The 13,481-nt window shown below is 43.3% G+C and overlaps 1 protein-coding gene across 1 annotated transcript in view; it reads left to right on the top strand.

Annotated features, from left to right (window-relative positions):
- ARHGAP26 (Rho GTPase activating protein 26) overlaps window positions 1–13,481 on the top strand; it is a 343,672-nt gene that overhangs the window by 221,329 nt on the left and 108,862 nt on the right. Inside the window, exon 18 of the mRNA XM_014597613.3 lies at window positions 4,679–4,838. Coding sequence (XP_014453099.1) covers window positions 4,679–4,838 — 160 coding nt within the window. The remainder of the gene's footprint in view (window positions 1–4,678; window positions 4,839–13,481) is intronic.

Raw genomic sequence — 13,481 nt, 5'->3', positions numbered from 1 at the left:
TGAGTTTTGACTCTCAAAACAAAAGCTCTACTCCCAGCTTAGTAATGGGCTGAGAGCTCATGGTGGTCAGAGGAAATGCTACAAGGACACATTGAACCCATACGTCAAGAAAATGGATGCTGACATCAAGACCTGGGAGGGGTTGGCTGCTGACTGACTCCGAAGTTGCTGCAACCTCAACCAAGTGACAGCCTGTTTTGTGCTAAAGTGTCTCGCCTTCAAAGATGAGAAGAGAGTGCAGAAGAAGGAAAAAGAGAGAAATTCTAGCCTATATCCTACTCTCCCCTGCAGAAAGATCTGCAACTTCTACAGACAGGTCTGTGGCTCAAGGATTGGACTTTTAAGTCACCAAGTCCATCAATGAGCTGTAGTAAAGATCATCCTTGAATCAAGGGATTGCCAATGACAATTGCTGTCCATTGCTAAATATACCATTATGTCCCACTCCTGTCATGTGGCTGAACTGAGGAGGAGGAGGGTGAAACTTTTGAACCTTTCTGGTTTCTGTAACCCTTTAAATGTAGAAAGAAATAGGAAGTGAGGGCTGTTGGAAGACGATATCCTTACAGTTGGGAGAGGAGTAAACTGAAAAGAGATGGAGGATGAAAGGCATCTGCTTACCAGCTTCAGCATTGCCATGGTCAGATTGCAATGATCTTTTCTTCTCTACTTTGATTTCAGATGGAGAGTTGCTCTTGGTCAGTAAAAACTCCCCCCCCCCCCCCCCCCCCCCCCCCACACACACACACACACACACACACACATACTTTGTTTCTGTTAAAATATGAGACCCTCATCTGGAGTGGTTGTGTTGCATTATCTCCTTGGTCAGTCTTGCATGTGTTGGCTTTGGTCTGTAGAGCGCTTGCAGTGTACAGAGACTCCCCCACTGGCTAAACCAGGGGCAGGCAAAATATGGCCTGTGAGCTGGATCCAGCATGCCAGGCTATTCTACCTGGCCTGCGGGGCCCCTAAAAAAATTAGAAAATTAATATTTATCTGCTCCTGGCTGCCTGTCAAAGATGATAGGAGCCAGGGGGAGCTGGCACCAGGACTCAGCAGCCCATCCCTGCCCCATCCCCAGCCATTTCCGTACCTTCCTGCCCCCGCACTGCTCCAGCACCATGTGGCTCCTGGCTGCATTGCCAAACCACAGGAGCATGGGCCGTGCCGTTATCCCAGGGCCATGGGGGGTGGGGGTGTTTGTAGGGTGAGTGACACACCCCACCATACACATGCACCCACACCCCTCCTCGCCGCCATACACGCAGAGCCCCACGCCCGCATCCCCTTATACCCCAGCCACCCTCTCTCTCACACAGTCCCCCACAAACCCTATACCTACCTACATCCCGCATATCCACACACACACACACCCACATGCTTCCTCCTCTCACACCCACAGCCCCTACACCAGTGGTTCTCAACATTTTGCACCTTAGGCCCCACCTACTCAAAAAAAAATCCTGATCCCACCAGTCGATGAGTGGGAGGGCACCAGCCGATCGAAGGGTGCAAAAGCGAAACCAGAAGTCCTGCCCTGGCACTTCTGGTTTCACCACCGTGACCTGAGTCCCACCTAGAGGACCTTCATGTCCCACCAGTGGGATGCGTCTCACCAGTTGAGAAACCCTGCCCTACACCAATCCGCCCCCCCTCCCACAATATACAAGAATAAGGCTTAATTTTAAGCTATTATATACAATTACCTCTTTGTATACTCTGCAAACACATGTACACCAGGATAAAAATATTTTTTGAAATCAAATTAATGAATGTTTTAGATGTTCAGGTTTTAAAATACAATTTGGTATTTTTCTGGTTCTGAGATGGTAAAAGCCTTTGCTGAAAGCAGTACTTCTGGGTGCAAGGGGAAGGACTTCTGGTGGCAAGGGTTAGGGGGTGGGACTTCCAGTCAGAAGATGGCGACCGGGGGAAGGGCACCCGTCAAGGGGCAGGGCTACCCAGGGGGCCTTCAACAGCTTGCCAAACCTCAGTAAGCAGCCCTGCAGCCAAAATAATTGCCCGCCCCTGGGCTAAACCAATGTGGGCTTGCCCTTCTTTCAGCCCAGTGCTACATACTAAGGGAAACAGCATGCTACAATTGCAGTTTCTTATCTTGGTAACTTAAGCCTTTCCTGGTGCAGCTTGAGGCCTTGATGGCTCCCATAACACTAGTTCATTGATTGAAGAGATTTCTCAAACGGGCAGAACTGCAATAATATATTCAGTGCTTCCTGACACTGAGAGAAGTGATACTTAAGAGTGAGATATTTTCAGAGGCACCAAAGTAACTTTCAATGGGACTTGGGTGTTTTGAACCTTTTAACCAATTCTTGACTTTTAAGTCTAGGAAGGTCTTGGTGGAAGGTGGTTGGTGTCAGAGACTTTCATCCTGTGTGGTGCTCTAGGAAGGTAGAGAAGTTGACTCTCAGCATGGATGAGATTTCTTGTCTACCTGAAGACTGGTGCTAGTCATGCTCTTCTTGCACAGTCCAGAATCCCTCAGTGCTAGCATCTTCTTGGGATGAGGGCAGAACAAGGGAGGAAGGGACTTTGAAGTGATTCACTTGCTGGAACCCTTCAGGTCAGGAAACTCTTGAGAGGCAGCTCAAAATAAATCAGTGGCATAATACGGTGGAAGAATTTTCACATACAGAATTTAAACAGAGCAAGTCCAGCCTGTGACCCAGCACTGGCTGAATTTAAGCTGAATATCTGATTAAATGGTTTGATCCATGCCTTAGCAGTGCACGTGGTAAAGAGCAGGCCATACAATCTCAGCCGTGTAGAGAAATGTCATTATAGACACACCTGGCATATGTTGGTACCTAAAATGTTTATTTAGCTGTCTGTTTATATTAGCATCTCTAAATATAGGTAACGAATTGCCTCTCTCTTTAGTCAATTTACTGTCCTTTTTGTGTTCCATCTGGCACTTTCTAACTCATCACGGAGTGACTTTTGCTGATAATCTTCTTTTGTTAGGTATAAATACGTTTTTATATTCTTATACCAACAGTGCCAGCAGTCAGACAATTGGTAGCTGTATGGACTTAATTACCTGGTGCATAAGTTTAGGTTTTCTGTGATAGTTTTAGGGAATTGCTCAAGAGGGGGTGTGTGTGTGTGTGTGTGTGTGAGTGACAGAGGGAGAGAATGTACTGCCTTTCACATTATCTTCATAAATAATGTTTTAATTGGCTTAACTAATTAAATGCATAATTTAAAATAGTGCATTATGCCTTAGTTCATATGTGAAGGGTTTCTAAAATGACTGGTGATTTTTTTTTTTTAGGTGTTTCAGTTTTGTTTCAAAATTGAGATGCCTTAAGAGGGCTGGATTTTTTTTCCCCCTCCATAAAATGTGCTCACTGAAAATGAGATCTCTTTAAATATCACAGATCGAGCACTCAAAAATTGTGTGCTTTGCATTTTGTTATATACAGTATATTATATATTATTTGTTTTATATATATTACATATGTCTGCAACCTTACATACATTTGTTTATTTGTCTATTTTATCTGGCTATGAATTGGATAATTGCTGTTAGTTAAATGATAATTAGTTACAGCTACCTTTTTCTGCGTGCATTTTTATCTTTAACGACTGAAGTTTTGGGTAGCAGAAGTTGCCACCAGAGTAGTAATGCAGTTCTCCATGGAATGCATTTAAGCCCATAGTGTTTTTGGTCTTCATTGAATTCTGAGGAGGTGCTTCCAGCATCAGGGACAGCTGCAGGACACTGGAGGTGCTGATAAGCAGGGAGAGACAGAAGCAGTAGGTAACAGCAAGAGGCTAAGTTTGAATAGTACTAAATTACTTTGAAAATTTCAGTTAACCGGAAATTATATTAGTGGCTGTTGCTAATGGCAAAATCTTTACTTTCCAAATCATTATGATCGGATTGGATCAGGACTGACCTTAGATGAAGGCAAGAGCCTAAATGAACCACAATGACTTGAAATGTGGATAGTAGTGGCACTTTTACACATGCTCTGAGGGCTGGGGGGCAGCACTTTAGTTAGTGGCTCTGAGAGCTGCTCTAATTAAGGCGCAACCACGTCTCATGTATCAGCATCCCCATGCTTAAAAATGGCAACGGGGTGTTTGAACTAAAGCTTGTTCGATGAGCTTCAGATCAGGTGCCCCCACTACCATTTTTAAGTGTGAGGACGCTGATACACGAGATGCAGGAGGCTGCGGCAATTGCCATGCTGCCGCAGACTTGATTAACTGAGTCTGCCCCGATGCGCTGGAATTCCAGTGCATCGGAGCAGCCTCTGTGCTTCCGTATAGGTGCCCTAGAGGTCTGTCATTGAGGTAGAGAATTAGCCTATATAAAGTTCCAGTGATTTGTCTTTGGAAAGATTTGAAACATGAGTGATTCAAAATGTTTTCCTGAGATGAGCCTGCAGATTCCAACTCTCAGCCACTTGAGATTCAGGAGGCAGAGAAGTGTGGAGGCAATTTGGTTTTCACTGTATCTGTCAAGTTACTGAGGCTGAAATTACACTGGTAACACACTGGTTAAATCTGCTCTTTTCCATGTGGCTGAACTTTGAAGGGTCTTGTTGGGAGTTTTAAAAATGTAAGCAGGCTTTGTGCTGACTTTGAAACAGGATGGGGGTTTGTTTCCTAATGATTTCTAAAACCTGTTACTTTTTCCTTACAGAGTCGCTAATAACCACAAACAGAACCTAATGACCGTTGCTAATCTGGGTGTGGTATTTGGACCAACACTCCTACGACCTCAAGAAGAAACAGTTGCAGCAATTATGGACATCAAATTCCAGAATATAGTGATTGAAATTTTAATAGAAAACCATGAAAAGGTAATGGGGTTTTCATTTTTTTCCAGAATTTATAATTGATTACTGTACAGAACTTGTTTTATCAGGCCAAACGCACATTATTCAATGAACCATCTCCTTCAGATGGCCAGTAAGAGAAAACCCTTCCCTTTAGTTAAAAGAAAATTACGAGACCATTACCAAAACTCATCTGTCTCATAGCAGCCCTTTTATATGGTAGTTTGTCTCCAGAAGTGGTAGAAACTTATTACGATTCTGTTCACTAGTTCAAGCTGTAATTTTGTATGAGAAAAAATGCATTGTCAGTTCTTTATATGTCATTAAATCCTCTTGACTACAGTGGGGCTAGGATTTCATCCATGATTTCTAGGGCAGAGATAAATGCATGAACAAGTCACTAATAATAATAGGGAGACTCCAGCTGTAGATTACTGGCTTCAAGCTATTCTTTCAGAGGCTGAAATTGCACGTTCTGGTAATGCGGTGGTTTATGGCTGTCTTTAGTTAAGCTCCCTTTCACTGCCCCTTTTAAATGTTGCCCCTTTCTTAGCTTTTAATAGGTACATGGTCCTAGGCACAAGAGAAGGTTGGTTCAGTAGTTAGGAGTTGTTCAAATTTCTGTTTTGTGCCTTGGATAAGTCAGTTAGACTCCATGTGCCTCACTTCTCTATTGGTAAAATGAAATAGTATTTTCTGACATCATATGGGTGTTGTGAAACTTGATTAATTAAAAAATGAGAGTCCGATGGCCATTATTTAAAGGAGGTTGAAAACTATCACCTGCAATTCTAAAACAAACCAATATCCAGATGTGCTTAACTGGTCTGTCTTCATGGTTTTTGGTGGGTTTTGGGTGGGGAGAGCTTCTTAGCCAAGCATTCAGAGTGTCTGAGATGGGTGATAATGGAGCGTATTTGCCTTTGGTCTGCTTGTAGGGAGGCCCTTTCAGGTTGCTTTGGCCTTGGCATGATTGTTTGTAATGCACTTAAAGCACATAGCATATGTGTTCTCAGTAGGGTCATGTAGTGTGGGGAGTAGGTTACAGAGTTTGAAAAGCATCTTCTTCAAAATAAATAGATAAAATAGACCATGCTAGTCAGAATATCTGCATTCCACTGTCTCACAAAGAAAGCTACATGTTGAATAAGCTGAAGTGCATGGTGCTTGTGTCCAATAACATGAGGTGCCAAGTACCCTCCACTTTCATTGAAATAGTTCTTTGCTTCAGCTCTTTTCTGTAGATACAAAATCATGTTGCCTCTCAGATAAGTCTATATCACTGAGGGCCATGTTGCATGTTACGCTTAGGATGTGTTAACTGCACTTAAAACACAAGTACCTGTATGTTCAAGCAGTAAAATGTGCTAAATTAACTCACATTGTAGCAAAGTCACGATTTTTCATGGGAGGAGTATCTCTAGTTTGTATTAAATAACATATGCTCAGCTCTCATTCAACTGCTCTGTGGAGGTAATACAAGTTCCTGATTCTGATTCCAGTTTAGCTGATTGTTGGTCCCAGCCCTGGCACCATACCAGGGCTGGTTCAAGCCTGCCAGAAGCAGAAACCTGGCTTGCGTTGTGGATCTGCTTTTGGATCTGCGCTTATCACTGGGAGCAGCACCGTCTCCCCAGCTCAGCTCCCCTTGTCACCTTCTGCTTACTGCCAGTAGCAGACCCATCTTGCCCTGGCATATCATGCCGGGGCAGGTGCTCCCAGCCTGGGCAGTGCAGGGCAGGCAGCGGGGTAGGCGCAGGCTCAAGGTGTGAGGGTTGCATATCCTCAGAGGTGGGCATGTGAACTACTGCACCTGGTGCCAGGGTCAGTGTCATGGGGAGGGAGGCACAAGCAGCTCCAGCTGCACAAGCACAAGCCCTGTCTAGCAGCTCCAGCCCTGTCCAGAATAGGCTAAGATGATAGTAAGCAACTGCTCAGAATACATTCAGACTTTTAATAGGGCATAGAAACACTTACTGTATTCTAAATTGAATGCATGTTAATTGTCCCACATGACAAGGCCTTGAGAGCTATCAGCAGCATAGTAGAAGGTTAAGAATTTGGACATACAAAGGATTTAGTATTGAATCCATTTTAATTTTCCACCCCTGGATTACATTTATACCGATTTTTACATCCTGTATGACCCTGTGGGTGCAACTGCAGACTGATGCTTCTGCCGACTCAGGCTAATCTACGATGACAGTTTGTTTAGAAAGATTCCAATGATTATTCTGTCTTCAGAGCCTGAGCAGATCTATACAAGCACATCTGACATACCACTGACAGCTCACAGCATGTAACTGAGGCAAAGGACCTTCACCTCTACACAGAGGTAGAAAGCTGTGACAGAGTGCTGCCCAAATGTTAGTTGTGTTCCCTTGCATAGGCAAATAGTGCAGGAAGCAGGGAAGGCAGGAAGCATGGGCAGCTATTTGAATAATCTCCAAGGAATTGCTCCCATGTGGTGTATAAACAGCTTGTTACTAATTTGGCACAATCGGCTTTTTAAATGTTGTTTTTCCCTTTACTTGGGATAGAATGAAAATAATTGCTTAATTAGGAAACTTCCTGGGTGAAAAGTGTTGTGAAAAGCAGACAAACAACCTCTGTGTAGCTCAGAAACATCTGTTGATGCAGAGTTTAAGGCTCAGCACTACAAAGACAGGATGTCCACTCATTGGCCTCTAGTCTTGTAAGATAGCTATGTCAAAACAGTGTAATACTTACAACAGTGTTTCCCAGACTTTTGATGCCTCAGGCACACTTTTTTTTTTTCTGGATTAAAATTGTTAGTACACTTCAGTCTTACTTATTTACATACATGCATGCGCACACACTTCTTTTTTCCCCAAAACCTATACCATATTCCATTCCCCTGCCAGATGAAATCATACCAGTGCTGAGATATACTGTTAAGAAAACAAAAAAAGACTTAACTTTTCTGAATGTCATGGCACCCCTACTGAAAATCACTGAGCTAGATCTGGATTCAGAAAAGATAGGGGGGGTGGCAGGGTGGGCAGGGCCTGGAGGCTAAACAGTCTGAGAATCAGTGATTGAACTGGTGCCACAGAAAAGCAAGAGGGGTAGGACTTCACCCTTCTGTGCCCTGTTCTTTTCATTTTGTATACCTCAGGTGACAAGGGCAACTCCTGCTGCTGAAGCTGCTTCTGCAAGGTCTCACACATCAGCAACCACCCCCACAGTTCCTTCTGCCAGCCCTGGGAGCATGGGAGGAGTAGAGGAAATGAGCTGGGCTTCAAAATGAGGCTCCATTTGTGCACCTGCCCACTTGCACCAGAGCACAGGGCTAGGAGCTGGGTGGTGGGGGTGGCATAGGGGCTGACTGGGGGTGGGGAAGGGTGGGGAAAGACAGCAGCTGCAGCAGCAGTCTCTGAAGGTACCTAGGGCAGGCACAGGGTGCTGGCTGGAGGAGGAGAGCATTTGCCTCCTCACATTGGGGAAATCACAAGTGATGATGATACATTTCCATGATTCTCACAGCAGGATAGTCTTTGGGGCTAGGGGTAAACATTAAAAAAAGCATGAGCCTCAATTGATTAAATCTTTGCAGGTTATTCTAATGTGGCTAGGCTAAATCAGTTTTGTAACCAGACAGACATCCCAGAAATGCAGGCACATGCCTGCAGTGGCTTAGGTTAGAAGCTGAGGGCACTGGAGCAGCCCTCCCCTCGCTTCTACAAGGCTGAGCTGAGGGGAAACCCAGGCCTGCATAGGACACTGTGGTTAGGGAGGGGTTCCCCCCCTTGATAACAGAGCATTTATCAGCTCTGCTATCAGCATTTAACACCCCATCAGAAAACAAGGCCTTGCTTATTACAAGCTCTTGTTAAACAGCTTTTTCCAAAGGAAGGAATGCAGAGACATTAACATCTGAGCTGTTGATTACCTCCAAAAAGCCCTAGATGGACACTGTCCTATCTGCCTTACACAGCATTAGCTAGCATACCACATGCTGGCTACAGTCTGTGCTGTGGGAGAGAGAAGGAAGGGATCTCTGCTTAAACAGCAAGTGGTGAGGGGTGGGTGGGGTAGAGCATAAGGAAGCCAGGCAAATGCTGTTGTGCCTGCAAGTGTCTGCCAGAGCTGCAGCCAGGGAGCCAGCCCTGCTGTGGAGCAGAGAGCCCTGCCCAGCCCGGAATGCATGCCGGGATGCTGGGGGTGTCTGATTTAGCTTAAACCAGCAAAGGGTCTGGGACAGCCATTGCATAATCCAGTTTGACCCAAATCAGTTAAGTCTGATACTACATTCAATCAGGTTTATCTCAAACTGATTTCAGCCATTTTCAAACTGGTTTATGTGCACTGAACATCTGTTCTGTTACACATTTATAACAGTTTCTGATCACTTAAACCAGTTTATGTGTAATGTCCCTAGCCAGGGAGTCCTTGACTTACAGCCTCTTCTTTGCCTGTGAAAGTCATGAGCTCTTTAGCTTTGACATCTGCATCACAAGCACCAGAGTGTTTTGTTACAAAGCCTTCTGTAACATAAGGCCCTTTCTTAGTCATGCATCATTAAGCCCCTTCCTTCTGAACTCCTGAAAGAAACAGCTCTTTAGCAATTGATTGATTCTCTCTGAACTAGGTCTCTCCCTATGCCAACTCAGACTTCCATCAGATGGGCATCCTTTAAGGAATTGATACCAGATTTCTGCACTGTCTGCTTCTGTCTTGATTGGAGTTCTGATCTCTGGTAAAACTTCTTGTAGTGTTTGAGAATTCATGGATGCTTGAATGAGTAGATTGTGGCCTCTTTAAATGCGACACACTTGTCTAAGACATGAGTCAGTTCAGTTGATATGGTAGCAGTCAATTCTGATGGTCACACAGAATGGTCTTGTACTTTTTGATGTGGACTAGCTCGTAGTGAAATGATGAGATTTTCAAACTCCTCCATGTTCGTGGAATGTAGATAGAATTCAGGTGCTTAAGTCTTTTTGTTCATATGGGCCATACTCCTCATTTAAAAGGCATTATACAGTTGTCAGAAGGCTTAATAGACATCCTATTTATGGTATTAGACAGCCTCTGCTTAGATGGTGGGATGGAATTAAGAGCAGCACATTTTCCCCAGGCAATAGTAGTTATCCTTCCCGGGTCTGAGCAGCGGTCTTTGGGAAAGTCAAGGACTGTTGGTGGAACAGCTTGCTTATAGGACTATGTAAGTGGTTCACGAAACAAGGTCACCATTTAAAAAAAAAAAAAGAAATTATTGCTGGTTGTTAAGACCTTAAATAACTAACTTTTGAAAAGGGCACAGCCAGGTTAAAGGAATGTTGTTTTTAAATCGACAAAACATAATTTCTTAAGTTGTTTACAAGCAGAACTTTTAGTTTATTAACTCCCTCCCCTTTATTTAAATGGATTTACTTATTTTGTTGGGGGACTGGCGTAAATTTCCCCTCCAGTTGGGGAAATTTTCCCTTTTATTTTAAGATTTTATATTCCATGTATACTCCATAAATGATACAGTGCATTGCAATATCTGCTTTTGAATAAAAACTAAAAACAAAGAAACATACATATGTCATCACATAGCCTCCCTGCCATCACCCTACATTTCACACAGACTTAAACCCTGCATTTTGTTCCGACTCTGACCCAACACAATCACTTGGATTAGAGAGAGATGTTTGCCCTCATTTGACAAATGTCACTTTAAATCTGGGATTTAATGTTGACCTGTGCTAACAATAGTTGGAGGCATATACAAAGACTTGACAAGAATAACAAGGCGGTGCTGAAAATAGTTCTGGGGTTTTCCTTTCCCCTAAAGCAGCAGCTTCCAAGAACAGAAAGCTCTTGAATTCACCTGCTGTTTAAGGCACTCAGGGACCAGGGTCTCCAGTTTCTTGCTCTATCCCCCAGCTGTACTGTGTTCATAAGATATAAGTTATGTTCATTATGGTTACCCAAGACCTTTATAAAGTAAAGGTTTTGTGACAACACAGCATGTGGGAAATAGTCCAAAGTACAGCAATTCTCAGTAACAGCTGTGATTATAAAGAGCCAGACCCAAGAACTGCGAGACTCAATACAGAGATTTTCAAGGACGGTGGGTCCCTGCAGCTTTGAAATCAGATTCACGGTTTATCAGTGTTATTGATGATACCAGCAACAATTTGGAAGCAATACTCGGAAACTTGTTAAATCTCCAGAAATGATTTAACTTTTCTGATTACACATAGCATTTAGTGGCCTGCATTGGAGACTCTTGCAATCCATAGTATGTTGTAATTTACCAATCATTCTGGGAATTGTCAAGCCACTACCACTTTGCTGACAGCAGTTCAAAAACTGCAATTGATCTGCAGATATATCACAAGAACCTCGCACATAGGGCTTATATTAATCCAGAGATTTATTGGTGGCAAGGGCACAAGTTCAGATTAATCAGTGAAGTCACTGAATTTTCATTACTGTATCTCGAGCTTCCTCTCTTCCCACTACTTCTCTGGGGACAATATAATTATTTTCCACACCGTGAAATCAAAAGAGACCAAACAGAGAGTAGAATGGAGAGGGATTATAATGTCTGTGTACACGTGCATAGAGAAAGCAGGCTATTCCTCATTAAATGCTTCACAGTTTGTACAAGTGATCAGATAAACTGCAATACAAGGAGGCCACTAGCTATTATTCAGACTGGAAGAAGTGATCAGTAATTATTTTTGTTTTTGGTTACGCAATGAAAACAATAATATTAGCAAGCAAGGCACTCTGCTTACCTGAGGGGAATATAACCTAATGCTAGACATTTGTCAATTGCCAGAAACCATTCAAATCAATTACATTTTTCTCCTGAATGTTCTGAATCCTAATCAGTACATGTGAGTCACCAGTGTAAAACAATACAGAGTAATTGCACATACAGGCACAGTGGGCTTGTATATTGCTAATTACCTAAGTAACTCCCTTGGGAAAGCTTCTGTTAGCTCAAATCAATTTAAATTAAGAAATATATTGGAACATGACAACTGTAGAGAAGCAAATGAATTGGAATGGATACTGAGTTTAATTTTTTTTTCCCCTAGAACTCATCTTTTCTGCTATCTTCCTTCTCTAGAAGAACATTTGCAGTCAGGCTGTTGTAAAATGGTGACATTGATACATGGCCATTTAGTATGCAAATGACTTGTGTAACTGCCCCAAATGCATTTTATTCTTCAAAGAGTGTGAGTTCAAGGCTGACTGCTTCAACATCTTTGCAGACAAGTAGATATTGGTTATCATTAATTATTTTGGGAAAGACCAATAACCACTAACAAGTTGTACTTCTATCAGGCAAACAAAACAAAACAAAAACTTGGTACTCCACATATACTGGTTTTGCAGATGACTGACAGATATGCTGAATGGTGCATCAGATTTGGGACATTTGGGGAATCAATTGAGTTAAGCATCGTGTAAAACCTGAGTTTAAAAATGCAGAGAAAATAAGCTAACCTTCTGGATTTGGTTCAGGATCCATCATTGCAAGCACTGGTTACAACTCCTCTTAGATATTACTTCCTCTTCCCTATTTCTCTCTCACGTGAGGAACTATTGCCCTGAGTAGTTTTTAATGTGACCATTAAGCCTACATGGGGAAGAAGTGGAGAAGATGGCATGTTAATAGGAAAAAGAAGTGCCTTTTCAATGCTCTAGTTGCTTAGTGGCTGAGGAGGGGAGATTGTTCTTTTTGCTGTTGTGAAAATGGACAAATGCATAGGATTGAGTTGCATTAGATCAATGAAGGCATGTAGGTTTTATGATGCTAAGTGCAATAAGACTTAACTTTTAGGTGCCTGGCCTCTGTCATGGAATGTACAGCCTTGAATTGGGTACCTGAGCTCCCTCTACCATGCATAGAGAGACTTTGGTGCCTTAGAATGACATATATACATCCAGAATACTACAAGGGTAGCCACTTGAGCTAATCAGCAGGAACTGCTGGTGATAGAGGGGTGTCTTAAGCTCTGCAGGGTATCGTTGCTTCACTTTGGGACAAGGGAGGAGGGGGAACTACCTCCATTCACAATTCATGGCCCTCTACTGGCATTTAGGCTTCAGACGGACGTTACACTTAAGACATGATTAACATTCATTCAGTTAATGGTGTGATAAAATGCGGAATTAACCACATGGTTATTGCACACAATATGTGCAGTAACTTTGTAGCTGGTTACTATTGTGCCTTTAATTGAACATGTGGCCAGTGCCCAGCCTTTGGAGCACATGGAAGTCTTTTCAGAAGCTGGAAGTGCTGAATGGGACTTCCAGATAGAGAAGGATACCATGTGATTTCCCATCTGGAAACTGCTCCTCGCCAGGGGAGCATAGGGAGCTACACTTGCAACTTGCTAGTTCAGGGTGAGCCCACAATTGGGCCAACCTTTCTGGCAGGCATGCCACAAATTAGCCCCCAACCTTCCATGAGTGCCATTCCAATCCCCTTCCTCTGCCCGATCTACTACTCTGCTTTATGCTTCCTGCCGTGTGCTCCATGACCACCCTGTTGCTTTGCTTTCTGCTTCCTGCCCTATCTGCTGCTGTTTTCTGTCCCCTCCTTGATCTGCCACATGCCACACACAGAGGCTGTCCAAACCGCTTGCGGCACACCCGTGAGGCAGGTTGGCCTCCCCTGTTTTATACAAACAT

This window comes from Alligator mississippiensis, chromosome 9, assembly GCF_030867095.1.
Source record: "Alligator mississippiensis isolate rAllMis1 chromosome 9, rAllMis1, whole genome shotgun sequence".
Lineage (NCBI taxonomy): Eukaryota > Metazoa > Chordata > Crocodylia > Alligatoridae > Alligator > Alligator mississippiensis.
This window is presented reverse-complemented; position numbering and strand designations above follow the sequence as displayed.